Source organism: Gadus macrocephalus, chromosome 9, assembly GCF_031168955.1.
Source record: "Gadus macrocephalus chromosome 9, ASM3116895v1".
NCBI lineage: Eukaryota > Metazoa > Chordata > Actinopteri > Gadiformes > Gadidae > Gadus > Gadus macrocephalus.
The window spans coordinates 15,176,322-15,204,297 of record NC_082390.1 but is presented as its reverse complement, the minus strand read 5'-3'; the positions used below and the strand labels follow the sequence as shown (position 1 = coordinate 15,204,297).

Below are 27,976 nucleotides of genomic sequence, written 5' to 3'. Positions count from 1 at the left end.
GAGAATTTCTGCAGGCGTTTTTGTTGCGATTGTTTGCCATAAAGCACTGTAGGCGTTCAATGAAATGTAGCTGTGGACAACACAAACAGAGGTCATCCCACTGGCATACCAGACACTGTGTGCTTGTTTGTTTGTGCGTGTGTATGAGGGTGGATAGTAAATTGTATTAAGAATAATGTTTTCTGTTGACTTTTTTGAACATCTGTATTTATAGTCACGTTAATTTACAAAACAATCAGTTTGGAGACTGGTTCACCAGGTCAGAGAATTGGTATTAACTAAGAGTGAGACTAGGTCTAAACTAAGTAAACTGAAGATCTGAATGTATTTTTGGTTGTAGTTTGCGATTGCTGTTTTTTCTTTTCTATTCAAACCTGTTGAGCTTTAGAAGGATAATGGCAGTCTATCCTTTAGGCTTCTCTGCTGTTGGCCTTGATGGGGAGATGTTTTAACCATTTTGAACCCCATTTTCCTGTGACATTCCTGTGTCTCCCCCTCCTAGAGAACCCATTTCAGCACCGTGTCAGTGGACAGTTATATTCCTACGAACGTCGTGAGTGCAGTGAGTTTCGGGAAACGATCCAAAGAAATTTACGATGGTTCGCAGGATTCATCATGAGAATGATCGTACGAGTGTGGATCCATCGTTATACGGAAACGAGGCCCTGTCATGCAAATATTAATTTGGAAGTGTTGACTAAGGACTTGGCCTTAAAGCTAGAACATTTTTGGTATTAACTTTTCAGGCAATATGGAATTATCTATTATCTATCTGTCTTTTAGACCAAAAGGTTAAAAAAAGATGTATTGTGGTTTTATTCTTTAAAATACATTCACACAACCAAAGGAGAAAAAACAACAAAACATATATTTATTTATCGTTTTCATAAAGATTTTGATATAGCCTATGATATAGCCTATGAGAAAGCGAATAAGAATCAATCCTCCTCTATCTATTGTCACCCCATTAAAAGCAGCAGTCCTACGTGGTCTAAAAAACAATTCTGTGCACTCAGCCTTTAGTGGACCCTCTAATTAACCTAAATGATCTTGCCTGGGCTAGCCCACATTCTCAAGAGGGGCTTTGTCAAATAGATGAGTCATCCAGGAGACAGAGAAATAACTCCTTTCCAAATTGGAATCGTAAAGGCTTCTTTGTAACAGTAGAGCTTGTGCATTCATAGTTTCTTAGAGTCAAGCTTAGTGCTATGACCTATAGCATAGATTGGAATCTGTAGCTATTTATAATTTTTAATAATCAACTGTTAAAGAGAGTCCACCGTATGGTTGAGTTTCCAATGCATTACAGTGGGTTCTAAACAAAGTGCATTGAGTGGCAGTTTTCTGAGAAGGAGGCTGGAATGTGTGAAAGAGTAATTCGTAAGAAATGTAAAAGAAAAGTGTCATTTCCTTATGTTCAACCACAATTAAGGCACATTTCAGTCCCACCAGATGGATTGTTTGGTTCATTGAAACAATGTGGAAAACAGAAACAGAAAACAATATAATAGACCGTATATGATCACAAAATGGTAATCACACAATGCGCCCTAACAAATAATCCCGCACCTCCTTCCTTCTCCGTTCCATTTTGGAACATGTTTGGTTTCATTTCGCTTGTTTCGTATTTTTTAATTAATTAATTAAGGGCGCCACCAGAGGGCGCCCCCAACACATTTGCAGCCCTAGGCGATCGCCTAGGGTCACCTATGCCGAGCACCGATTTCGGCGACCCACCGAAAAGTGTGACCCCAGGGGGCTATAAACAACAAGAACAACAGCAAAAGCATTCAAGGTGAAATGCACGTGTGCATTATATCAAAAACACAAATAAAACATAAGATCTCCGGTGGGTATTTCTTTTGTTGCTACTAACATTAATTCTAAACAGAATTTTACACAGTAGCCTAAAATAGGAAATGCTCAAAGGTAAATCAGCATAATTTAACACTGACTGTAGCTTTTTATGGGTAAAGAAGCAACGGTGAAGGACCGTACTAAACGCCCTATCCATTGTATGGGTCTGTAAAATGCTAATCAAATCAATCAAATGTATTTATTAAGCACCTTTAATAAAAAGGTAAATGGTTGGGGGGAGATCTTATGTTTTATGTATGTTTTTGTCATGCCTGTCGACACTTCAAGCAGAACATATGCAATGCAACAGCGCCCCCTGGGGTCACACTTTTCGGTGGGTCGCAGAATTCTGTGTAACACCGGCCCTGCCTACAACCAAGTCTAACACCAAAATGTAGTATAATCAGAGAATGTCTAGGTATAATGTAAGAATACAAAGTTTTCTATCGTTGATATGGTGGTTGAAATGGTCGATAAACTAATATTGACGATGCCATCGCTAAACCAAACCAAACACCGGAACCCCCGAAATGATTAAATGGTTCCTGTGATATGAGCGGGACGCTGGGATGAGGTTAATCTATACAATGTAATCACATACCACGTTGTTTACGAGTTTATGAGTTCCACAAGAAGGTCGTTTACACAAAGCTAAATTAGGATTGATCACAAAAAGTACACTTGCAGCGGTTGCCATAACGAAGTTACGTGTGGCAGCTGAGCTGCCGTGAATGGTAAATTTCTAAGCCTAAATTCTTTACTTTACAAACATCTGAGCCACTAAAGCTGAAATGCTGTCAATGAATAGCTGTAACCTACTTAAAGATATAATCCACAATTTAAATTCTTTGAATTGGGGCGATTTCGTTAGGGGTTATACAATACATGTATGGCCTAAATACGATAACTGTTATAAAGGCCTACAAATAAAATCTATTTGAAAATGTATGTGTAGGCTACAATGGAGTATTAGTTTCATGTCGCCACCTGGTGGCAGATCGTATATCAGACATCCACACAGTAGGTAGGTAAATTGTCTAGTTAGTTAATTAGTCGAATGGTTAGTTTGTTTGTGTATGGGTTGTTGAGCGAGGCAGTTTTAGATAAAGGAATGATATTGGGTGCAAGTTGCTACATCTTTTGCACAAAACGTTTAAACTTCCTGGAACCCTTCCCTATCTGGTTACTTTTTGCAGCTCAGCCTCGAGAATACCATCCTATGTGATATCTGGTAGCCTAGTTCTTATCTGTATGTTTGTTCGTGCCGAATAACACATGAGAAAGAAAAGATAACCATTATCTTACCTGCAATGTTAGGTCTTGCCTGCATTATTTTTTACTTTACAGAAGTAACTAACTTTTCAGTTACAGCAGGCATTCATTCATCAAGGCTTGGTTGGGCCAAAATAAATCAAAGTTGACAGAGGCAAGAGCTGTTATATAATTACCCCAAAAGGTATAAAATACCATTTATATTGAACAATGTATTCAATCTATTTCAGTGTCAACTGCCTCTTCTGCTACATAAAACCCTCAACTGTAAATACAATTTAACACACCTCCCAGGTGTAGCAGACAATTGAAAAATATTGTTAATTTTACAATTATATGTATTTTGTTATTTTGAAAATTGGCTTATATTGACACTGTATTTTAATGAATATCAAGGTGATATTCATATTGGTTGTGGTTACTCATTTGTCTGCAATAAAAACAATTAAGTCCATGACCATTTCTAAGAGTACATTTGAACCATGGACTTGGATAGAGACCCAAAAGAAGCAACACTGAACCATGTTATTGACATCAAATAGGGATCATGTCAACAAGATAACCAATTTCAATGTTTTATGCAAATCAATAATGAGATATGGGATAGTGTGTTACGATGTATTGATGGCAAGACATATTTCATACAGAATGTACTTCATTTTTAATCTATCGAAGTGCCAGATAATATTTTAAAAAGTATATTGGTTAAAGAAAAAGACAAAGTTCAGAAATGAAACTACATGAAATACATCACGAATAAACCATTTTTTTTTTAAAGCACAACTGGAGGAGGAGGACAACAGAACTGTGTTTGCCCCTCAGCTCTCTGAAGGGGGTGGGGCTGCCCCACGCACAGCCTTGACCAGCGCCTGCTGGATCACAGGGTAGAGTTTATAGCATCCCTCAATGCATGTACGCACTCCTGCTGTTAGAGTCTCCTCACCCATCTCTCCATCGGACTGGAGGCCAGAAATCTGATTCAAGCTGGGGAGGAAAGACACCGTCAGGCTTCCCTGGTTCTCCCCACTTGCCCAGTTGCTTCCGCTCTCTTCAAGGAAAGTAGGGTCAATCAGGTATGAGGCACCGTCTTGTCGAATAGAGCAGCCGAGCACCAGGTCGTACATCTCAATCCCTGCGTCGGCCAGGGCCAGGGATGCACATGTGATGGCATGGGCCAAGGCTGAACCGTTGTTCTCGAGGACCATTACATTGACGTCAATCTGTGAACGGGGGTACTTATGGAGGCACACTGCTGGCTGCAGACTCTCCAGTACCATCAGGGACAGGTCCTTCTCCTGACTACCCTGGATCCAGGAGCCCCTTTCTGGGCAGGAGAATGGGGCAAATCGCATGTCGGCGAACAACCTGCAAAACACATTTGATGGTACAAAAAAGTCAAAGCATTAATTCCTAAACTAGCTCATACTTAAATATTATTATCATAACAATTTATTTGACAAGTAGGCCATAACATAATATTGTGGGGACCCAGTATGATGAAACGCTTACAACACAAAAATAAATTATTAAAGTATTAGCTGTTTAAGTCATGTTATCATACCTCCCGCATTTCATGTCCGTCTCATCCTTTCGCTCCGTTTCCTTTGGGCCGTAGACACAACAAATCAGCTTCGTGTTTCCAGCCTCGATGTATGCTGAGCCCTTTGCCTGGCTTACAAGTCCACAACGGACAAAAACCGGTCGGACATCCACTTGATCACGATTTCTACCATCTGCTCTTGTGCCATCCGAGGGTAAAGTTGTTTCTGGTTTGCAGATAAACCTAGACAAACTTTGTGACACTTCAGGGCCTCGTACTCTTTTTGTGTCAGTCGGCATGGTAAACTAAAGACTGAAGTATCTCCTCAGCGTGGCAGAAGAAAGCAACTACATTTGCTCTACCTCAAAATATGTCCCGACTGAAACATAATACACGAAAACGGTTCCGACTGGTTTGGCACCGCAATGGTTCAAACGTATTGAACATTAGGTATATTACTTTATTAATTTAGTCAACACAATTGTTTAGATATAGTTACAGACGAGCGAAAACGAATGGATGGGTTGAAAAAACAAAACAAAATTAATTTGCAAATTCGTAACTAGTACTAGCATGCGTTCTATTATATATTAAATATATATTATCTCAAATAGATACAAAGCAAGACTGTATAAAACAGCTCTAGTAATGGGTGATTTTTCCTTTAAGAATGACCTATTCTCATTGCATCAGTCACAGAGGACAGTTGGACACTTTTCACTTATAGTGAAAACATTGTTTAATAAAAGTATTAGCTCCATGCTCCATGTCCAATGTTATGACATCATCTACTGAACAAAAAAATATATTTTTTAATGTAATCGATTTGTCTTTTTCATTGCATCAGCCAAAGCTATGCGACTAAACCCGGCGGCGGGCTCGAATTGGATTGACGTTGCGTTGTATCCAATAGAGTTTACGTTTGACCACTATGCTGGTGAAACTACACCAATAGCGAGGGCTGGTGGGCATTGGGCGTGTTCCCTCTCTTCATTTTCCTTGTCACTTCACCAGCGTGGCTGAAGCTGTGTTTGGAAGCTGTTACTGCACCATTCTACGAGAACATCAACTTGTGTGAGTATTAGCATTGTAACATGCATATCACGTTATTATCGCGTCATTATCCAATAAATGCTGCCCTGTCAAATGGCAATTTAGTTTAACATAGCCTTTTCAGAAGGCAAGTATAACCTGACAGACTGGCTAGCTTGACCGGCTAATTCACTTGCTAACTGGACTACCAGTGATGTATGGTTATTATAAGATTGCCACTGTTAAAATCTGGTTGGATGTTATAACTGGAACGAGCACTTTTATACATTTTTATTTTTATTTGTAATAGTTTAATTAAAATGCAAGTGTGATTGATTACATTGAAGACCATTGGTCCTCTCCGTTTATCTGTCACGGTGTCATTTATATTATGTCAACTTAAGGGTTGTCAATAATGCTTCTGTAACGTGTGACTGCAGTTGTAGCTGCACCTGTTACCTGTTAAACAAATATAACACGTTGAAGGGAGGCATTCCCTGGGCACTATTACTTTTCCGGAGGCTGCCACTGGGGTTGTTTTGTTGTTACCAGAGGGACACAGGGCTGTTTTTCATCTGTTAGCTTTGAAAATGGTTCCAGACATGAAGGGGCTCAACTGCCACCACTACAACTAGTAATACCACTAGTATTCCACTCAGCAGTTTAGCATTCACGTTGCGTACATCGTTGTCAATGGCCAGGTTGGTTACTGAACAGTACACCATTATCCCCCTTGTGTTGGAAATCATTGATGAAGCAGCAATATCTAGGCTTGATTGTTCTAAATATGTCATTATATTTGTACATTCTTGGGAATTGGTGCTATACAATACAGAGAGATTTGTTAAAGTTTACTTATTAAGGAAGTTATCAATCATGATGTGGTATAAGGAGCTGGGAATTGTGCTGAATCAATGATAGGTTCCATGGAAACGTTTACCCGCACCTGCGAAAGACATCGATGACTGCTGAACTGAACTCGATCGCTTGCAACAAAGCAACCATGATTTCCCTTCGATAAAAGGAAAGTTAGAGTTGTTTTAAGAGCTGTAGAGGAAATTAGTTCTACATGTTGAAAAATATGTTGATAGTGAATATATGATAAAAATGAATAAAAAGAGTAAAAGTGTATGATACAACAATTTTTATTAATTTTGGTAGAATATAGGCTAGGAATAAATAATGTTGAAATAATATGTAATTGGAATTTGAGACTGAATTCACATGTATTAAAAATGAGTAACGTTATTACGCGAGTGAAGGAATGTAGCATTTCGATGACAATGCTATGCACTATATGAAACGGTACACACACACACACACACACACACACACACACACACACACACACACACACACACACACACACACACACACACAGAATATATGACACAACTTAACAATATAATGACTGGTTATAAGATAGAGAAACAATTGTGTTTATGGGATGAATAGTTCCTTCACTCTTTCACAAAATATTTTACATTACCTTTTATCTTTTCATATGTTTTCCAAATATTTCTTGCCCTGAATGTTTTATAGTCACTCACGACTACCTTGACGAAAGATTGGCTTAGTCCGAGGCTTAAAACTGTTTATATAATTATTTTACGAAAAGTCAATGGAGTAATTGAACAGGAAATTAGCTTTCGGGACCAGAGCTGTTCAAAAAGGGGCCGTCACTTTTGTGATCTATTGCTTGGACTGAATTCCGACTTAATAGCAGGGCCTATAAGGCAAAGGGTTGTGGGAAGAACGCTCTTTCAGTTGTTTGCACAAGCCACAACATGTTCACTTATGGAAATATAATGGGGCCAAATGTCCTCAAATCAAAATGGCAAGTTGAATTACGTGAATTTTTGTTGGACTTGGTTGTTAAAATATCATCTTCATCCGGGTATCACAGGAAGAGGAATGGATTGCCGATCCACTATTGCACTATTTCAACTGTTTATGTGCCTGGTGGTGGTGGGATTGTGTGGAGGTGGAAGCCACCAGAGGAGATGAACCAAGTGCAACAGTACACTCAAATAAAACCTACTGTCCTGTTGGTCAACAAAGTATAACTTCACATAACCACAGAGCTTGAAGCAAGCGCCGCCTCAGAGCAACTGTTAACATTGGTTACAAATTACAATAATGTATCTGCAATCCTTTGCTCTGCCTGTGATACCCAGATAGTGAATGTTAAGACTCAATTTAAACCTGATTGACTACGGCCTGCAGAGAAATTAAGATGTTATTATTGCAACCAAATTCAACTGCAGAACAATTCAGGCATCAAAGTTCTCATTCAATTCACGTCATTCAACATGCCTTTTTGCATTGAGGACCTTTGGCACTATTACACTTCCATATTCATTTCTGATAGCGATGGACAGTTTAACCAAAAGCCTATGAGATTTGACCAAGACATTCAGAGATTGTTGGTGGTTTGTATTTCTGCAACTTCCAAAAGGTTTTAATTATAAGTTCCACTGCCTCTTCAGCCCCAGGTTATTCCTCTGCGTGCTTGTTTCCTTGCCTTTGGCCAAAGCACCACCCAGAGCTTGGTGCTTTTGTTGAGAGCAATTTTCAGCCCACAAATGACATGCAAGCATAAACGTAAAATGTCCACACCTCATCATGTTAAAGCCTTGTGAGGCCTTCTTCACTAACATTTGTTTAATATTTGTGTGTATGCGTTTTCTTTTTGGGTCCACAGCGTGTATTGTTTGCCGTTGGGCCGTGAGCAGACAACTGCAGGGATTTATACAGCTGGTTTAACCAGGTGTACTTGTCTTTCATGCTCTATTGCCACGTGGCATGTATTTGGCTGTAAAGATGAAATAGGTCAAGACCTATGATGATTCAAGACAGAAGGTTGGTCCTTAAGCTACATGTGTGTCTTTTATTCTTGGTTCATGTGCAGGAAGTCGGTCTAGAATGGACTCTTTGTTGAGTGCAGCTCAGATCCGTGAGAAGTTCATCAACTTCTTCCGTCGCCATGAGCACCAGTATGTCCACTCGTCGGCCGTGGTGCCCATGGATGACCCCACTCTGCTGTTCGCCAACGCCGGCATGAACCAGGTACCATGAAGTGCTCTTTGGACAGTTAAGCAAGGGAGGTTTCATTTCTCTCGCTCTTCAAGGGGATGTTTTTTTTAATGTAAGAATATTTAACATAGTTTTCGGAGAAATCGTATATCCGCTCATTGACTGTTTCCATAAATAAAGGTCAGGATGAAACATGAGGGACTATTATATTAGATGAAATATAGTTTCCTTATTTTATCCTACATTTTTGTGAGTAGTGCATTCAGTCAGTGATACTGTCAACATTAGCCGCGTTAGAACCTTGCGTAGACCTGAAGTCTAGAGGCAGAAAACCGGTGAATATTTTCCCAATCTACCCCTGCTCACACCCTATTTTCTGCCATGCCTCCTTAGTTCAAGCCCATCTTCCTCAACACCATAGACCCTTCCCACCCCATGGCCAGGCTCCGGCGTGCTGCCAACACGCAGAAGTGCATCCGCGCAGGAGGCAAGCACAATGACCTGGACGATGTGGGCAAGGACGTCTACCATCACACCTTCTTCGAGATGCTTGGCTCGTGGTCCTTTGGAGACTACTTTAAGGTAAAATGCATTATTTTGATTTTGTCACTTGGGTTGTTTTTCTGCCCTCACTGCATGAAAGGAGGTTGAAGAAGGCCATTTCCCTAGACTGGCAACTTTAAAGCTGTTTGGCCATATCCGGTGCAGGAGTGCAAAGTCACAAACAACTTTATTAATGTGCTGTGTATAGGTACGATAATGATAAATTTCTGCTTAGCCTGATTGTGTCTGGTCCTGTTGCTTAGAATCTGGCCTGTGATATGGCCCTGGAGCTTCTGACCAAGGAGTTGGGCATTCCCATCGAGCGCCTGTATGTCACTTACTTTGGAGGCTGTGAGGAGGCAGGCCTGGAGCCTGACTTGGAGTGCAAACAGATCTGGATCGACCTTGGGTAAGCCCAGTTAGATGGAATACCAGTTAGATGGAATACCAAAAAAAGTTGCATCTTTTATGATTCACAATATTGCAACCATTGTTCTCTTGGGTATTTATGTCATCCCTGGCATATTTAAAATTTTTGAAGCCATACCTAACTACCATTTCATTCATTTTGGCTCATTTGGACATATTTCGTCAGTTGAGGTTTGTATACCTAATTAGTACATGCAGATTCAAGATTCAAATAAGTTAAATAAATTATGTAAGCTTTTGTCAATCAAAGTTTTGAGACACTAAATTAAAGGTGGCTGACTAGTACTATGTCACGCTATCCCCTTAGCAGTGGTACTCAGGAGGCCAGTGGGTTATATTGGTAAACTTGTTTTTCCTTTTCGAGGAACGGAAAGGTCTGCCTCATCTCTGAGGTTAAAAAAGTTGCACAATATCGTGGGATTACACCTCTGGGATATAAGCCTGTTCCCTCATGAGACTGACTGTGTTGTTTGGTTTTCTACTTGGTGACTTTAGACACCGGGGCTCTTTCTTGAACAAAATACATATATATCTTTCCTTTTCTACACCACTTGTCCACATATCTTAAGTAGGCCAACATACATTCCAGCTTCCTTTATCAATTACAGCACCTGGCCTGATCTTTTTATTTGTATTGCCATTCACATAAGCATTGGTATACTGACCATACAGTGATGCCAGAAAAAAGCTTTAGTCATGCAATCACTAGCATGATCCATTAAAGCAGACCGCTTTAATCACCGTCATCTTTCAGAAGACGACACACATTAACCAGGCTGCCTCTATTATTATTAGCACGTATCACTATGATTTGGTCAGGTTTCTACTTTGTTATATCAATGTGTGTAAACCATTTTAAACGCATGCGGTTCCTTCTCTCTTCTCTATGTCTGATCTGCCAGTGTTGAAGAGGCCCGTATCCTGCCCGGCAACATGAAGGACAACTTCTGGGAGATGGGCGACACGGGCCCGTGCGGCCCCTGCAGTGAGATCCACTACGACCGCATCGGAGGCCGGGACGCCTCCCACCTGGTCAACATGGACGACCCCAACGTCCTGGAGATCTGGAACCTGGTGTTCATTCAGTTCAACAGGTTCGTAGTGGTATCCACTGAGAAACTCGAGTAGCTTGATCCCTACGGAACTTCTTTGTGTTCAGTCAGTGCGTGATGCTTTAACGCCTGTCTCTTATGTCCTTCTCCAGAGAGTCGGAGACGGAGCTGAAGCCTCTGCCCAAGAAGAGCATTGACACCGGTATGGGCCTGGAGCGCCTGGTCTCTGTCCTGCAGAACAAGATGTCCAACTATGACACTGACCTCTTCGTTCCCTACTTTGAGGCCATTGAGAAGGTACAGACAACCTTCTGCAGCGAATACAAAATGCAGATGTATATGTCGCATTACTAAAATTATCCATTGACCAAAATCACATTTTGTAAAGTCCAAATTATCGCCACGTTTCACCCCATAACTATTCAGTGATTGTCATGTTTGTCTTCTCATGTATAAACGTGGTGTAACTCATTTAGTATGCTACTGCATCCACATTTTTCGTGATCCTTATTTTATAAAAAACAAATGTATCTGCATGATCCTGCTGATCTGTTTATGCAACATCTCAGGTGAAATCCAAGCTCCCCTAACAAATGCATCTGACAGCATTTTAAATCTGGGGTCTTCCATCTTTTCAGCCCAGTGACCCTTTGGAGGATTTGGAAACATGCAAGGGACCTGTTTGACAGGTGGTCTTAATAGTTGATGTGTGTTTCAGGGTACGGGGGCCAGAGCCTACACTGGTAAGGTGGGGTCCGAGGATGAGGACGGTATTGACATGGCGTACCGTGTGTTGGCCGACCACGCCCGCACCATCACCATCGCCCTGTCTGACGGGGGTAGGCCCGACAACACAGGGAGAGGGTGAGCAGGAACAGGTTTTAGCAATGTTGTGGTACATCTAGTTGATCAGTATCTACACCGTTACAAGCTTTCTCCAAAATAGAAATCGAGATAAATAAAACGGGTATATGTGCAAATATTTAGCGATTTTATTAACTAACTTTTATTAAAATAATTTTGCCTTGTGCAGGAAAATGGCAACCTCCTGTCTTTAGGAAGAAATTTAAAAAGACTATTTCCCACATGCCTACTTATCTACTTTGTAATATTATTCATCTCTATCATTAAGGGACCTTTTAACCGTTCAATTAACCTTATCTCCCCTGTCGCTGCAGATACGTGTTGAGGAGAATCCTGAGGCGTGCCGTGCGCTACTCCCATGAGAAGCTGGGTGCGCAGAGAGGCTTCTTCGCCACGCTGGTGGATGTGGTGGTCAGCTCCCTGGTGAGCGGATCTGTCCCTCCATCTACTCCAGCCTGTTGTTTAATCGTGTCTGTTCAGTTCTAGGCCGTATGCCATGAATGTAGTAAACATGGCAACGACTGCCTTCCAATTGGCTGTACTACTTGAATTGCCTCACTTGTTCCGTTATTTTCTGTTCCCTATAATGAATTAACTAGGGAACAAGTATCTAGGCAATTTCAGACACTAATTATGCTCCGGAAATCAATATGCGTGACATGTATATGAAGAACTATCTGCCAGACCATCTCTATTGGAATAATCTGATGTCAATGATAACCGCCATGCATCCTAGGATATAGTGTGTAAATTGTGCAGAAAATCACTGAACACTTCTTATACGTAGCATCATGGGTACTAAGTAGTGCTCAATATGGGGAACCAGATCTGTCACATTTCAAACAACAACCCTAAGTGGTGACGCATTACGTGGTGCACTTTACAGGGCACACGTGGACCATCATGCCAACAGTCCCTCTGTTCTTGACTCTCTATTAACCCCTAACACAGGGTGATGCCTTCCCTGAGCTGAAGAAGGACCCAGACATGGTGAAGGACATCATCAACGAGGAGGAGGTGCAGTTCCTGAAAACGCTCACCAGGGGGCGACGCATCCTCGATAGGAAGATCCAGAGCTTGGGAGACAACAAAACCATTCCAGGTAAGGCCTAATTTATACTTCTTGTATCTGTCATTGGTGTTCTGTGTTTTGCAGTTTTAGCCCGGTGTTTTATGTTTACATTGCACATTTTTGGCAGCACACTCTAACTCAACATCAATTAAAGGGATACTTCACCGGTGGAGTTATGAAGGTTATAGGAAGTAAATAATTCTATGTATTATAGATGTGCAAAAAAAATTGAAATCGGTTCATCTTAGCCTGAGAAAAGGCAGAAAGTGACTCTCTGGCTCAAAAGTAAGAAATCCTCCAACTCCCACAGTGCATTGCGCCCGCTGCACCGCACGCCTGTTTCAGTTTGGAGGGGGAAGGACCCATTATACTAGCGCGAGTGGTAGCGCGAGCCAACTTTGTGTAAACATATCCCCGTGATACATTGACTAGTTTAGACTTCAGCTCTCGTTTTTTCAAACGCATCATTTGTATATTACTGTACAGCATAAAAACATTTGTTAATTACAGTAGCTCAGCATATCAAGTATTTGTACTCAACCTTTTCTCCCCAGTTGAAATAAGTGTTTATCTTATACAGTAGGCCTACTTTAGTATAACAGCACTTGGGTTAGTAAACAAATCACAACAGCCAACATGAATTTGAAGTTTTATTCATGAAAAAATATGAACTATTCAACCAAAATTAAAAAGTGAAGGGTGCGTTTGCTAGAGTCAATAGTCACAGCTCATCTTGAGCATAGATGTCTCCTGGTAGCCACGGAACTGCCCATCTTGTGCTGGGTAATTAGCTCTGATGGCCTGGACAACACAGGAAGCCGATACTGGGTAAGAAAGAAAGAGAACAACATTAGCAAAGCAAGATAAATTATGCCTTGAGTAGCCTATACAGCATTACACAGACTTCAAGCTAACGTAGCCTATGCTCTGCCAATAAGATGGGCTACTTTCGGATAACTACATTGTCATGTTCCCCGGGACTCAAGACTATTGTAGCCAATGTGTTAGTAAAAAACAACAACACTTACTCTATGCTCTGACGTATCTCCCGGCGGGCTTTGGCTGGCGTTTCCAGTTCACCTTCTGGGTCCGTAAATATGTATCCAATACAAAGTGTTCACATAAGGTGTAAAGCCTGGGTGAGAGGTTACACACGGCCCCGCCCTCGCCAGATTCAGCCTTTTTTTCTGGAAGAAACTGTCATTGCTGAAATTCGCTGCAGCGCAGGGAGTCTGTGTTAGTGTCTATAGGCGAACAGAGCAAACCGGCGCGCTCCGGCGGCTCCTTGTCCTCGGCAACAGGCAAGGCTTGTTCAGCTGCAGCCGCAGCAGCAGCAGCCTCCTCCTCTATTTTGTCAATTCTTCCTGGCTGTATTCTGGCTCGTACTAATAGCCCTGAATGTCCGAATCCAACAATAGATTTTCAAAAATCCACTTCGGTTGTTTCGCATTGCAAATTAGTTCTCTAGCTAAGCGGTGAAGAAACATGGCGGACATTGTGTTTACACTGGGTGAGACTGAGGGAAAAAAAACTTTTTATATTACAATAGCGATTTTATAATGATAGAACGCCGGTTCTGAATCAGTGAAGTATCCCTTTAATGCTGCCATGGCAATATTACAAGTTGATTTATGAATTGCTGTCAACACACAGGCACAAAGTCATGAAAGGCTAATCCGTTTTTTTTTTTACCTCTCCAGGTGACACAGCATGGCTCCTGTACGACACCTATGGCTTCCCCCTGGACCTGACTGTTCTTATCGCTGAGGAGAGGGGCATGGTCATCGACCTGCCCTCCTTTGAGGAGGAGAAGAAGGCGGCCCAGGTGAGGGGGGCCGAGAGGCGATCGGGGTAGGAGGTTAAAAGGCCAAGGTGAGGAGATGGCCGACAGGCAGGGAGAGAACTGAACAAAAGAGGATGGCCTACTGTATGTCATTGTCCCGTTAGTGAAAGGGAAGGGCTTAAAACTGAGGACACCCGACGAGTTGTGAAGAGCACGCGATGTAACACCCTGAGCCTCCGTACTCCATTCCATAGATGTATAAATGTTGACCGTGGCTGTTCAGTTTAGAGTTTGCAGAAAACTGAAGCAAAAGAGTAATTCAGGCTGTCTCCGGCACACCTTTTTCACCCTGAGTCAGCGTTCTCTGGCCGTGCGCTCGGAAGTTGCTCTGTATGCACCTGCCGTTACACAGCACCTGCAATTGCCTGCAAACTTTGTTCTGACGGTCTCTGTATAACGCTAGAAGAACACAGAGGGATAAGACGGGTTGTTTGTTTGCACCAAGTGTTTAAGCCTCATTAATCTATGTTAACGATCCGTGTTTGTTCTACTCTGAGACTTTCCGATGCTGTTTGCACCCCCTTTGATTATCCATCAAAACAATTATTCCCTGTTGGCATCAAAGGGGGTAAATGGGTTGATAATGCAGAATGAGATTTGGAATAGAATATATGGACGCAAATCACTGCCATCATTTTTTAATCTTAAAAGCATTTGAATATTGTGTATGGAAATGGGGGTGCATCAATGAATTCATAAAATTGAAATATTATTTCTTCATCAAAAGGTTATCTTAATAACTTGGTTTTGAATGGACCTTTTGAATTCAAATATGGCATTTCAAGTTAAAGCATTTAAAATACACAATTTCAAATATGCTTTTTTGACTTCACTATTTCGGATACAAAAATCGGTCCAAAAGTGTGATGTGTACTGGAACTCTGACCTCAGAAAGCGCAGCAGTCTTCGGGGGTTCAAAACCCCTCCAAACACAACATAACCACCATGATCAGACTTGATTGGTTGGGCATGTTCTTGGAATACTACTTGAATAATATTTGAATATTAATGGCTTGGATTTTTTGTTCAGTATTCTGATCACTTGACTATGAGTCATGAATATCGTATTTTGAATATCTGCAACATAAATATTTGAAATCGTGGTTTTGAAATGGTTTAACATGAAATGCCATATTTCAAACATAAAAAATAATAATATATATATATATATATATTATAAACAGAGCAATATAAATTACATTTAAATCTCATACAAAATCCAAAAGCTTTTAAAATCAAAACGTTTTGGCAGTGATTCGCATCGATAGGAATCTTGATGAAACAAGCTGTGTAAAGACAACCCTCTTATTAAAAGCAGTCCACCATTGGGTGAGGAAATTATTTTGAGAAGAGGTGATGAGAAAAGGGGACTCAAATGGTAGATACATGCACAACCATGTTAACAGGTGTGTATGTGTGTGATCCTCTGTGATCCAGTTGAAGTCCCAGGGCAAGGGTTCAGGCGATGCGGACCACCTCATGTTGGACATCTACGCCATTGAGGAGCTGAGAACCAAGAATGTACCTGCTACGGACGATACCCCCAAATACAAGTATTCATCGGACGACCAAGGAAAATATGGTAAGATGCATGTACTCGTTTTCAATGAATACCTCCTCACAACTATGTTATACTCACAATGCTCTCTCACAATATCAAGTATCCTATAACCAAAATACAAATTAAACACTAAACTCATTATGAGTTAGAGCTGTTCCTCTTTAATCCCATTCAAATTCCATTCCTTATTATTTGTAATAATAGAATTATATAAGAAATTTGAATGCTCAAATTGAGCCTATTAATCACTTTTACTACTACCTATACACTCTATACACAGGCTTTGTTAATTTGCATTGCAATTAATCTACTAGCGGAATTAATTCCAACAGCCCTATTATGCGTAGAATGCTGGTGACCAAGTGCATTGGTACTCCATGACGGACAGTGTTTAACCTGACCCCGCCCCCCTGTGCCGGCCAGTGTTCGAGCAGCTCAGTGCCACCGTGCTGGCACTGCGGCGCGACCGGGCCTTCTGCCAGGAGGTGGCCGAGGGCCAGCAGTGTGGCGTGGTGCTGGACCGCACGTCCTTCTACGCCGAGCAGGGCGGCCAGAGCTTCGACGAGGGCTTCATGCTGCGCGACGACGACACCGAAGATGTAGGCGTGCTTCAACACATACTGGCTCTGAAACATTCCACTGGGATTCAGGAAGCCATCTAATATATTTTTTTAGTGACACCAAAAGAATATGAGAAGTTGAAGTCCTCCAGAACCTTAGATGGCGGATTTAAAAAGGGATTGGTTAGAACACTTACTGGAAATGCTTTAAAGTGAAGGTCTGGAGTAAACAAACCAACAAGAATGCATTACTCTGCATGCTAACACAAAGGCGTTCCTCGAGTGAAGGATACATCGGCCATGTGTCACGGCAAAACCTCTGATGGTGCTCCTCAACCCCCTGTGTCTCCAGAGGATGGAGTTCACCGTGAAGAACACGCAGGTCCGGGGGGGCTACGTCCTGCATGTGGGCACCGTGTACGGAACGCTGAGGGTCGGAGACACCATCACCCTGCACGTAGACGAGGTAAGCGGAGGTGCACACAATGTGCCTCTGTCACTTGAACATTGGGACCTCTCTCCAGCTCTGTTTGTGGCTCTCCATCCGACATCCATTTCCTTTTCTTTTGAACCTTTTGCTATCGCTCAGGCGCGCCGCCGGCCCATCATGAGCAACCACACCGCCACCCACATCCTGAACTTCGCCCTGCGGGGGGTGTTGGGCGAGGCCGACCAGCGGGGGTCCCTGGTGGCCGCCGACCGCCTCCGCTTCGACTTCACCGCCAAGGGCGCGCTGAGCACCGGGGAGGTGCGCCGCACGGAGGAGATGGCCTGCGCCATGATCCGGGACGCCAAGGTGAGCCCCCCCCCCCCCCCCCCCCCCCCGGGGTGCTGAGACGCTTCAGACATGTGTAATGAGGCCGTGAACGAGTGATGGGACCTTGCCTGCTGCGGGGTCTACGAGGGAGGTCTGAGAGGGGCTTTACAGCTGCATATTGCAGGATATATGAATTATGTTATTTTAGTTGCAGAGGACTGTTGGCCTGTTACCTAAAAGTTACCAACCAACAAGCGTTTTATTTAAATGCATTTTCTGATAGGGACATGCTGTAGAATTGTGATTTTCCTCCCCTCCGCATCAACATTGTTTCCCAGCCCAAAAAATGAAGTGTGTGTGTGTCTTTCAGCCTGTGTATGCAATGAATGCCACGTTGGCTGAAGCCAAGGCCATCCAGGGTCTGCGTGCCGTGTTCGACGAGACCTACCCTGACCCGGTGCGAGTGGTCTCCATTGGGATCCCGGTGCAGGACCTGCTGGCCGACCCAAACAGTGCAGCCGGCTCCCTGACCTCCATCGAGTTCTGCGGTGGAACGTGAGTCTAAAAGCTTTCCTCCTTCTTATTGTGTTTTTGTGTTTACATTTTGGTGAGTGCTTTGTGCAATGGAGCAATAGAGGGTAATGACTTCAGGTAACATTTGGCGATATTTTAATTGTAATGAATACTTGTTGGTTTTCTGCCTCTTCAGACCACAAGCAAGTATACATCTGTGTAAATCTGTCCATACCAATAACAAGTCATGTTAGTCAACCGATTTATTTCCTCCTCCCCATGGGGATATGAGAGTGTGAACCCTCAGCCCTGTCCGAAAGCTAGCAGAGAGTGTTCTACAGCAGCCCTCTTTTATCACCTGTCTCCCTCTGACTCTTTTACGCTGACAGGCTTCCTCCTGATCTACTCTTTATCTCTCACCTATTCACTCCCTCACACTAGGGATGTAACGCTTACCGGTGTGAAGGTAAACCCCGATAAAAATGTTGTCAATAACAATTACCGTTATTACTGGATTATTATTATTATTATTATCTCGGTGGATAACCGCACCCGTGGTGTGGAAGCCGTGTGCTTAAATCCTTCCCAGCGCTTCATCCGAGACTCCTGAAGTTGCCGCGCAGGCACACTGTGTACCCTACAACATAATGTTTTTAAGTTTTCTTGAAGTTGGAATCATGGCAGAAGGAGGAGACGACAGCGCTCAAGACATCCATCATCCTTCTGATAGGGATGTGGATTTCTCGCAAAAATACTATTCAGTATTCGCTGAGAAGTATTCGAATAATATTCGAAAATCGGTCAATCAAGAACCCCCCGTGAACGCACACACGCACCTCGGATACACGCACACACAATGACACAGGGAGAGGCTTTTATGATTTGTATGAAATCAATCTGTATATTTCACCAACTGCGCCATCAACATTCAACATCAAATTTATTTCAACGTGGGCTTAGGCAGATAGGCCTAAATGCGCCGAAAAACAGATCGCTTTTTATTTATTTATTTTACTGAACACAGTCGCATGACGGTGAAAACAACAACTTCACACGGTGTGTCTTTTTACAATTTATTTGTTACCAGCATTCGTAGTGTTGATCAGCAGAGAAATAGTCCGCCAAAGACGTTGACGTCGCTTAGCAACCGAGGACGCTGGGGTTGATAAGTTACCGGACTACTTGCGGAGTGATACGATAGAAGAAAAAAATCTACTTTCCTTGACGGCGGTCATTATATGATTAGCAACGGTGAATTATCAAAAAATTAATCACCCTCACCGTCTCCCCCTCTCTCTCTCTCCCCGGCTCCCCCTCTCTCTCTCTCTCTCCCCGTCTCCCCCTTTCTCTCCCTCTCCCCCCTTTTCAGTCACCTGCTAAATTCGGCACACGCCGCGCCCTTCGTCATCGTCTCCGAGGAGGCCATCGCTAAGGGCATCCGCCGCATCGTGGGGGTGACCGGGGCCGAGGCGCACAAGGTCAGAACACGACTCAGGGTTCAAGAGTTTTAGTGGTCACATGCATATACAAGGAATGCAGTGAAAGGAAAAGGGGCAGGGCCTGCAGAGATGGTGCAACATTCAAAATATGAAGTATTCAAATAGGATGGCCAATAGAATAAAAATAAGAATTAAAATAACAATTGAAACAATTAGTCCTATATAGAATAACAAATTTGGAACAGTTTAGAAATTAAAAATGTGCAATGTAAAGTAGAGGGAATAATAATGCGTGTGTGCATGAGTTGAACAGCGTGTGTGACTTGGTTGGGGGCCCCCGTTGGATCAGTGTTTACAGTCCTGATGGCCTCGGGAAAGAAACTCCGTCTCAGTCTCTCAGTGTTCGCTGCATGACAGCAGAGGCGGGCCCAGCTGCCCATGTGCCTGAGGACGCTGCTTCTCGTGCGTCAATGCACTTGGAAAGTAGTGCAGTGGAATGGAGCACTCAGAGGGATAACTTTAAAAGTGCTCCTGTTCTGCTCGGTCTATGGGGTCAGAACAGTCTCATTAATAATGTGTGCGCATTGAAATGTATTTGTGAGAAGAGAGTAATTTATATATAAATCACAAAATGCATTTGTGATTCCTTCTCTGTGCATTCATTATTAATGAAACTGTTCTGACCCCATATTGGTCCATCTGTGGCCGTGCCATGTGAGTAGATGCCTCTGTCCATGGGTCTTTAGCTACAGGCATGCGTCTTTTCCCCCAATACGTCTCAAGATGTAACGGCTTCCTTCTTCCCTAAACATGTGAAGATAAGATAGATATTGCAGGTAATGGAATTCAGGCAGTGTCCATATAAGCAAACCAAGACTAAATGAACATTGGACTGTCACACAATGGATCATTGTGTGACAATGATCCATTGTTGCTGCCTGGATCATTGTCACACGTCCTTATCTGTTGTGTTCCGTTTTTTGGAGGGAAGAAGGAATTAAATGATGTGGCCTGTTCTCCCATTCAGTCCTTTTTTTCATAATCCCACACGGAATTCCACTATGATAAACACCTGGGTTAAGCATACTGATTTCCTGTCGAAAAAGCACTTTATCCCTGGCCATTACCGGCATCCACCACAACCATCCTCCTCCTCCCTCATGCCTCCCCCTACTCCCCCTTCTCTCTGTCCACCGCTCCCCCCCATGGGGTCCGTTCTCCAGGCCCAGAGGAAGGCCGATGCTCTGCGTCAGTCCCTGTCGGCCCTGGGAGACACCGTGAAGGCCCAGACCGCCCCCAACAAGGACGTGCAGAAGGAGATCGCTGACATGACAGAGGTACGCCCTGGGTGGTGGTACACATGACATGTATTGTAGTCATTCTTGTAGAGCTTCCACATTGGCTTTTTTTGGCGATGCATATTTTGTAAGGCACACAATAAGTTGTCCAGAATGGCCCCCTGAGGCTTGCAAATATAGTTTAACACTGTGGGGGCTGATCTGCATGGTGAGAAACATTTCCTGGAAGATCCAGCGGTAATGGGAAACCATGGCTACACAGTGTTGTTCTGTTTGAAGCGGTTCCTTGGGCATCAGAGAGGAAACTAGAGGATGATCACATGCGGTGACAGCCAGAGTGGTTAATGGGCCGCAGTAATGACCAGCCCCTGTACCCCAGTCCTGCTCCTCATCGTGGACCTCTGATGCCTGTGTCTCCGCCCTCAGGCTCTGGGCACCGCAGTGATCTCCCAGTGGCAGAAGGACGAGATGAGGGAAGGACTCAAGGGCCTGAAGAAGACCATGGACGACCTGGATCGCGCCAGCAAGGCTGACGTCCAGAAGAGAGTGCTGGACAAGACCAAGGAGATGATTGACAGCCACCCCAACCAGCCGCTGCTGGTCCTGGAGATGGAGAGCGGGGCTTCTGCCAAAGTGAGTCACCACAGGTCCTTCAGAGTTACCTCCTGATGTTCTGTTCCAGGACAAAGCTCAGCTCTCATTATTCTTAATTTAACAAGACATTAATTGGGGCCCATACCACGCCACATATGCAGCAAGGCAATTTCGGCCCATTTACTATTTATTGGACCCATTTAATTGTTTTGCTGCTTTGAACCCAAGGGCTTATTCTAAGTCTGGCATGATGCTATGTGGCGTTTATACAACATTGTTTTGTAATAAGTTTTGATTGGGGTTCTTTCGTTCACGGTCCAGTAGGGCTATAATATAAGTACATGGGGCAAGTGCAACTTGGTAGGAAGATACAAGTTTTTCTAAATTGAAAGTTCAGGGTATATTCATACTTTCTCAGTATGTTTTATTGAAGGACATACAAGCCTTGAATCACTAGTAATGTTCAATTTGAACTATTATCCTTCCCTCACTGGTAAACCTCCACACTCAAACTGCACAGTGTTGGGCTGGGGCAGCGCTGCTTGATTTCCTGACCTCCCGTTGGAGTTCACTCCTTACAAGAATCATTTACGCCGTCTCCCAAATAATGGTTGAGAATGTGCAGTCCCCAGCTAGGGGAATACAATGAAACCTAACTCCAGCACACCTTTCAATGGGTTATGCTCCCCTGCCCTGAAAGGCTGAACCTCTGGCTAGTCGGCCTACAGAGAGATGTTAACACTTTGACCTCCATGCTCAGCTTGTCTGACCACTGGGTTTGTGGGGAGAATTTTTAGAAAACCGCAGAACAAAAATAGAATTGAACAATATAGCTGTCCCCAATGTTGGGACCCGGAGCCTACCACTAACACTGGAGGGGGTTAGAAAGAAAATAACTCGGCATCAACTACTAACCAAATCGGAGAATGTAATAACTTTGACATCTTCTTTTAAGTTGACTTAAATCTCTTTTATGATTGATATTGTTTGTTCCAAATGGTTTACTTGCTTTGCTGCCTGTTGGACCAATAGGCCAGTTATTGGAATTACAAATTATCTGGATGTGGTAGAATGCATTTGGTGCGTAGATGCCACTATCCAACTGTGATACTGTTGTTTTGCTTGTTGCATTATTAAAGGCCCACTATGCAACCTTTTTAGCCAAAATTACATTAATTATGCTGGTTGAGAGTTATTCTGATGGTTCTGCAACCATTTCTGGGTCGTTTGGTGGGTGTGTCATTGCCCCATGTCACCTCTCCAAGGAAAAAGCGCATATGCATGCAACTTGCTCTGTTCGGACCGACACAATCCGGATGTGACGCAGCGGAAGTATCCAATCGCGCCTCGAAAATGTAGTCAGATTGTAGTTTCGAAAATGCTTTACGGCACAGACACACACCCAAACATGGCACCGGCTAGATATAAACAGCCAGTTGCGAGGCAATTGTTGCATTCATCATGGATCAATCGACTGATAAGGGACCCAAGAGGTGACTGTCGGTGGAACAAAAGAAGAATGGACCAGAAAAGAGATCAGACACGAGTGAAAGGGGAACTATGCACATTTTTTGGCTTGATTTACCTTAATATAACAGGCTAAGAGTCATTGCGATGGTTCTATTATACATTTTTGTTCGATTGTTCGTTGTTTCGACTCCCCCTTGCGCATCTTGGCGGAGAAAAGGAATATGTTTCTGCCGGCGACCCGCCGCCCACTCTCGCGGGAGTCTCGGGTCTCGCGAAGTAACGAATTGCTTTACGGCACAGACCCCCAAACACGGAACCGGCTCGATATAAACACAAGTCACTAAGGGATTGTTACATTCATCTTAGATCAGCCGACTAAAAAGAGACAGAGAAACCCAATGTCGGAGGAACAGAAGAAGAGAAAAGGGAGACTGACCGACAGGGAGGCCAGACACGAGTAAACGTTGGGCAAGCTTTTCAGGAATAGCGTGAACTGAAAGAAAAAGAAGACTGCAAATCAGACGCCGACTTGGCCGTGTTGCTTTTGAAATTGAAAGTACCCTTGGGTGAACTTTGTCTTCGTGGTATTCTTGATGTTGATAGTCTCTGTACAAATGTGTTTGCTCAACAATTTTGTTGTGAGCCCTGTAAAAATTGTTTTCTCGACCGTTTTGTTGTGAGCCCTGTATGTTTCTAGCTTGCTTGGTTGCAACCATATAAACACCTTTGTTTCCATGGGTGTTTTGCTGTTCGTCTGTCTCGTCCCCCAGATACAGACTGAATCCCCGAATCCAGGTTCTTGTTTATTTAGATTATTATGTTGGCCAACACTCTTACACTGATTGTTCTGTTCAACCTAAGATAAAACAATTATAATCTAGGATATAAATTCTCCCCGTCAACTATAAAAAAGGATGGATTTATGTTTATTGCAATACAAATACACCATTTGAAAAATGAATAACCTTGCCTACACTTTATGAACATCTACTTCGGACATGGCTCCACGCATTCGCCGGCTTCCTTGAAAACAAATGCACATGGCTCGCGTGTGCATTTGTGAAGGTGGCTCGCGTAGAAGTGCATGCACTTCGCGTAGAAGTGCATGGGGAAGGGTCGTCAACGAGTTGTTACGACAGTGTTGTGAAATATCTACTACGAAGCTGTAGGGGGCGCTGTGTAGAGAAATGTGCGTGCCAAAACCAAGAAAACTGCGAAGAAATGCCCGAAGTTGCATAGTGGGCCTTTAAAATATCACCAGAAGGAAATGGAAAATCTATCAGTTGACGTGATTCTGCAGCAGTGGACTCAATAATATTTGTTGTTGTTTTGGAAAACCTAAGGACTTGTAATGATGTATTCGGGCCCGCCTTAAACGGCTGTTAACTTATTTTGGGCCAATTTCCGAAATTTATCAGAATTATTGGTTTCAAAACCCCTGCTGTAAGCTGTAGGTGGGGATGACTAGATGAATCCCCAATGATTTTTCTCATTGATCATTCTTTCAAGTGTCTTCAGGTGGAGGCTGTAATGCCGTCACTTATGTCTACTAACACCATGTCTGCTAACCATTAATCAGGTCTTTATATTATAATACCATTTGTAGTCCAAACATTCAGCTTAACAGAATCTATCTGCGCTGAAGTGCGTTTCTATTTAAATTATTCAAACTATTTACATTCTCCACTCTTGCTCCAGGAGAGAACGCATTGACTAACTGTGTTGTTGCCATGGAGATGAATTAAGTTTCCGTTTTCATTACCACTGACCTTGACGTATTGCTTGCGCTCTCTGGCTCCTCTCTTTCTCCTACATTTACCACACAACTCCTTCCCCCGCTCCTCCCTCTGACACTCCTCACCACCACCACCACCATCACCACCACCACCACCACCACCACCACCACCAGGCGCTGAACGAGTCTCTGAAGCTGCTGAAGACCCACTCCCCGGAGACCTCCGCCATGCTGTTCACTGTGGACCCCGACGCAGGGAAGATCATCTGCCTCTGCCAAGTCCCACAGGTACCACCCAGGGGCTGAAACACCACCACACTGCTGAAACACCTTCACACTGCTGAAACACCACCACACTGCTGAAACACCTTCACACTGCTGAAACACCACCACACTGCTGAAACACCTTCACACTGCTGAAACACCTTCACACTGCTGAAACACCTTCACACTGCTGAAACACCACCACACTGCTGAAACACCACCACACTGCTGAAACACCACCACACTGCTGAAACACCACCACACTGCTGAAACGCCTTCACACTGCTGAAACACCTTCACACTGCTGAAACACCTTCACACTGCTGAAACACCACCACACTGCTGAAACACCTTCACACTGCTGAAACACCTTCACACTGCTGAAACACCTTCACACTGCTGAAACACCTTCACACTGCTGAAACACCTTCACACTGCTGAAACACCACCACACTGCTGAAACACCACCACACTGCTGAAACACCACCACACTGCTGAAACACCACCACACTGCTGAAACGCCTTCACACTGCTGAAACACCTTCACACTGCTGAAACACCACCACACTGCTGAAACTCCTTCACACTGCTGAAACACCTTCACACTGCTGAAACACCACCACACTGCTGAAACACCTTCACACTGCTGAAACACCTTCACACTGCTGAAACACCACCACACTGCTGAAACACCTTCACACTGCTGAAACACCTTCACACTGCTGAAACACCACCACACTGCTGAAACACCACCACACTGCTGAAACACCACCACACTGCTGAAACACCACCACACTGCTGAAACACCACCACACTGCTGAAACACCACCACACTGCTGAAACTCCTTCACACTGCTGAAACACCTTCACACTGCTGAAACACCACCACACTGCTGAAACACCACCACACTGCTGAAACACCTTCACACTGCTGAAACACCACCACACTGCTGAAACACCACCACACTGCTGAAACACCTTCACACTGCTGAAACACCACCACACTGCTGAAACACCACCACACTGCTGAAACACCACCACACTGCTGAAACACCACCACACTGCTGAAACACCACCACACTGCTGAAACACCACCACACTGCTGAAACACCTTCACACTGCTGAAACACCACCACACTGTCAACGTTCGGCAGGGTCGATTTGACTCACTCTCCATCTACCATTGTCATTGCAGCTGTCACCTTTTCTCCACAGAGGAGATCGGTTTTAGAGAGAAGGGAAACCCCCGGGGCAATTGCGTCATCAGTGGGGGGTTATTTGCATATAACTTAAGTTGATATGCTCGATAGAAGTCCTGTGCTGTGTTCCAATATCCATACCTCCATGAGTACACTTAAACGTAGTACACTATCCGTACTCACTAAGTGTGCTAATTTTCAGATGTCAGTGTTGTTCCAAATGGAATACTCTATGGTTCACTAACCGGAAATTACGATCATGACCGCCGCCGCAGCTCCTCCCCCGCAATAACATCCCGCAGCTTTGAACGGTGAACTCTTTACGCCTAGCAGCTATAAAAAGCTGTAAAAGCTATAAAAACAACAAAATGACTATTAATGCAGGCTATGTGGAAAATGCGCCGACTTTGGCTCAGCCTAGCTCCGCCCTCTTCCGCTACGTAGCTAAGATGGCTGCCGTCGATCGATCGATCCACACTTCGCGATTTGACCGTTTTGATTACACACTCCGGCTCCTTTCAGTACACTTATTTTCGCCCGATCTGAATTGGAACGCCCTACGTACTCAAATTAAGGTATGTACAGATAGTATGGATATTGGAACCCAGCACAGGCTTCTGCAGTCACACAAAAAGAGTCACATAGTGGGAGTTGAACGATGGCCTTATGTCCAGGCAGTGGATGCATGTCGCGGTACCCTCCTCAACCACCTGTCCTCTCTCTCTTCCCCAGAAAGCTGCCAGCCTCGGCCTGAAGGCCAGCGAGTGGGTCCAGGAGCTCTGCCCCCTGCTGGACGGTAAAGGCGGTGGCAAGGACATGTCCGCCCAGGCCACGGGCAGGAACACGCTCTGTGTGCAGGAGGCCCTGCAGATGGCCAACGCGTTTGCCCGGCTCAAGCTGGGGGAAAACTAAAGAGTAGGGCCTGCCTGTGGATAGCAAGGAAGGGAGGTGGAGACGACCACAACAAGGGGTGATGGAGAGAGCAGAGGGGAAAGAAAGGTAGAGTCCATGAGCACTATAGCGAAGGGGCAGTAGTCTGGGGGGGAGGGTCGGGGTTGAAGAGTTCAACCGTGCGTGCGACAGGCACACTGGGATAGCAGTTCTGTATCTTGCATCCCAAGGTAACCTAACTGGAAGGAATTAAAACTCCTGACAAGAGTGTCCCTCTTCGTAGACCCTTTTTATTCTTCAGGGCTCTGTTGTGGTAGCACTTTAACAACTAGTTTTTGGTTCTGTTCATAGGACAAGAATTGGTTAATGACGAACGGTTTGGTCCACAAACTGTTGGTCTTACTGGTTTGGGTCACTGTCCTGTTCTCTGTCTATCGTTCCATATCGTCCAGCCATCTGCATGTCTGTCTGCGTCTTCTCCCTCTCTTTCCTAAGCGTCTGTCACACTTAACAGGGACTGCATTCAAGCTGGACAAAGTTTCGGCTTCCCCCACACCCATTTCTGCTGACCTTTTTCAGACATGCAAAACAATTGCAACATAGAATTTACATTACATGATTTATAGACAAATTGAGCCTTGCCCAGCACAACTGGCAAAATATACATCATGTCTTTTTAGGTGGATGCATAGCATTCATTATAGATTGCGTTGAATCATTGTACTGTCTTGTACTGACCTATCATCACTCAATCGTTCATTGCAATTATCCTGGATTGAGAGGGATTTCCGAAAGGGGCTATGGTAGAAAGGGTTCCTAGGTTTTCTTATCGGCAGGCTATGGATTGAAGGGTACGGCCTGTCTACTTGCGCACACGTCCTCGACCTCTGCTGGGTTTCGTCACCCTGTGACTGGGATCTGAGCCAATGTGGCTTTTCCAAAATGCCATTACGATCGCAAGCCATTCTTTATCCGTCAATGTCAAGGGCCATTGGGAGGCATTGAAGAAATTATGCATTAATGTATGAAATAATAAAATACCACTCATCATTGACCAGCCAGTTGTGTGTCCTGTTATGCTTTCCCAGCATTAGCAGTTGGTTTCCAGTTACACTGCTCAGTCTGCATAGGAGAAGCCACACATGACACAACTAA

The 27,976-nt window shown here is 43.8% G+C and overlaps 2 protein-coding genes and 1 long non-coding RNA gene across 4 annotated transcripts in view; 1 reads left to right on the top strand and 2 right to left on the bottom strand.

Annotated features, from left to right (window-relative positions):
• Positions 1–3,690: 3,690 nt before the first annotated feature.
• exosc6 (exosome component 6) lies at positions 3,691–5,091 on the bottom strand. The gene is made up of 2 exons (XM_060061035.1): positions 4,691–5,091; positions 3,691–4,494 (listed from the first exon to the last, which is right to left on the bottom strand). The coding sequence occupies exons 1-2, from the start codon at positions 4,966–4,968 to the stop codon at positions 3,948–3,950; spliced, it is 825 nt and encodes a 274-aa protein (XP_059917018.1). The 5' UTR covers positions 4,969–5,091; the 3' UTR covers positions 3,691–3,947.
• Positions 5,092–5,571: 480 nt separating this feature from the next.
• aars1 (alanyl-tRNA synthetase 1) overlaps positions 5,572–27,976 on the top strand; it is a 40,034-nt gene continuing 17,629 nt past the window's right edge. The window contains exons 1-20 of one of the 2 annotated variants that reach the window (XM_060061033.1): positions 5,572–5,743; positions 8,613–8,770; positions 9,131–9,319; positions 9,544–9,689; positions 10,612–10,803; positions 10,914–11,058; positions 11,480–11,625; positions 11,940–12,048; positions 12,577–12,727; positions 14,398–14,522; positions 15,978–16,122; positions 16,525–16,700; positions 17,014–17,127; positions 17,251–17,457; positions 17,789–17,973; positions 19,301–19,409; positions 20,594–20,707; positions 21,095–21,301; positions 24,642–24,755; positions 26,663–27,882. In XM_060061033.1, the coding sequence (XP_059917016.1) occupies positions 8,627–8,770; positions 9,131–9,319; positions 9,544–9,689; positions 10,612–10,803; positions 10,914–11,058; positions 11,480–11,625; positions 11,940–12,048; positions 12,577–12,727; positions 14,398–14,522; positions 15,978–16,122; positions 16,525–16,700; positions 17,014–17,127; positions 17,251–17,457; positions 17,789–17,973; positions 19,301–19,409; positions 20,594–20,707; positions 21,095–21,301; positions 24,642–24,755; positions 26,663–26,842 (2,898 nt within the window). In that variant the 5' untranslated portion in view covers positions 5,572–5,743; positions 8,613–8,626 and the 3' untranslated portion in view covers positions 26,843–27,882. Of the gene's footprint in view, positions 5,744–8,612; positions 8,771–9,130; positions 9,320–9,543; positions 9,690–10,611; positions 10,804–10,913; positions 11,059–11,479; positions 11,626–11,939; positions 12,049–12,576; positions 12,728–14,397; positions 14,523–15,977; positions 16,123–16,524; positions 16,701–17,013; positions 17,128–17,250; positions 17,458–17,788; positions 17,974–19,300; positions 19,410–20,593; positions 20,708–21,094; positions 21,302–24,641; positions 24,756–26,662; positions 27,883–27,976 lie in introns of those variants that run through there. The other variant, XM_060061034.1, reaches the window with a different exon arrangement.
• LOC132464576 (uncharacterized) lies at positions 13,335–14,008 on the bottom strand. Its single transcript, XR_009527291.1, has 2 exons — positions 13,726–14,008; positions 13,335–13,521 (listed from the first exon to the last, which is right to left on the bottom strand). It is a non-coding gene; the product is annotated as an uncharacterized LOC132464576 (long non-coding RNA).

What these genes read in the sequence shown, in the direction of transcription:
- exosc6 (XM_060061035.1), bottom strand. Translation starts at nt 4,968, where the DNA reads ATGCCGACTGACACAAAAAGAGTACGAGGCCCTGAAGTGTCACAAAGT. An exon ending in ACGGACATGAAATGCGGGAG is followed by an intron (nt 4,495 to 4,690) that starts GTATGATAACAT and finishes TGTGTTTTGCAG; the next exon opens with GTTGTTCGCCGACATGCGAT.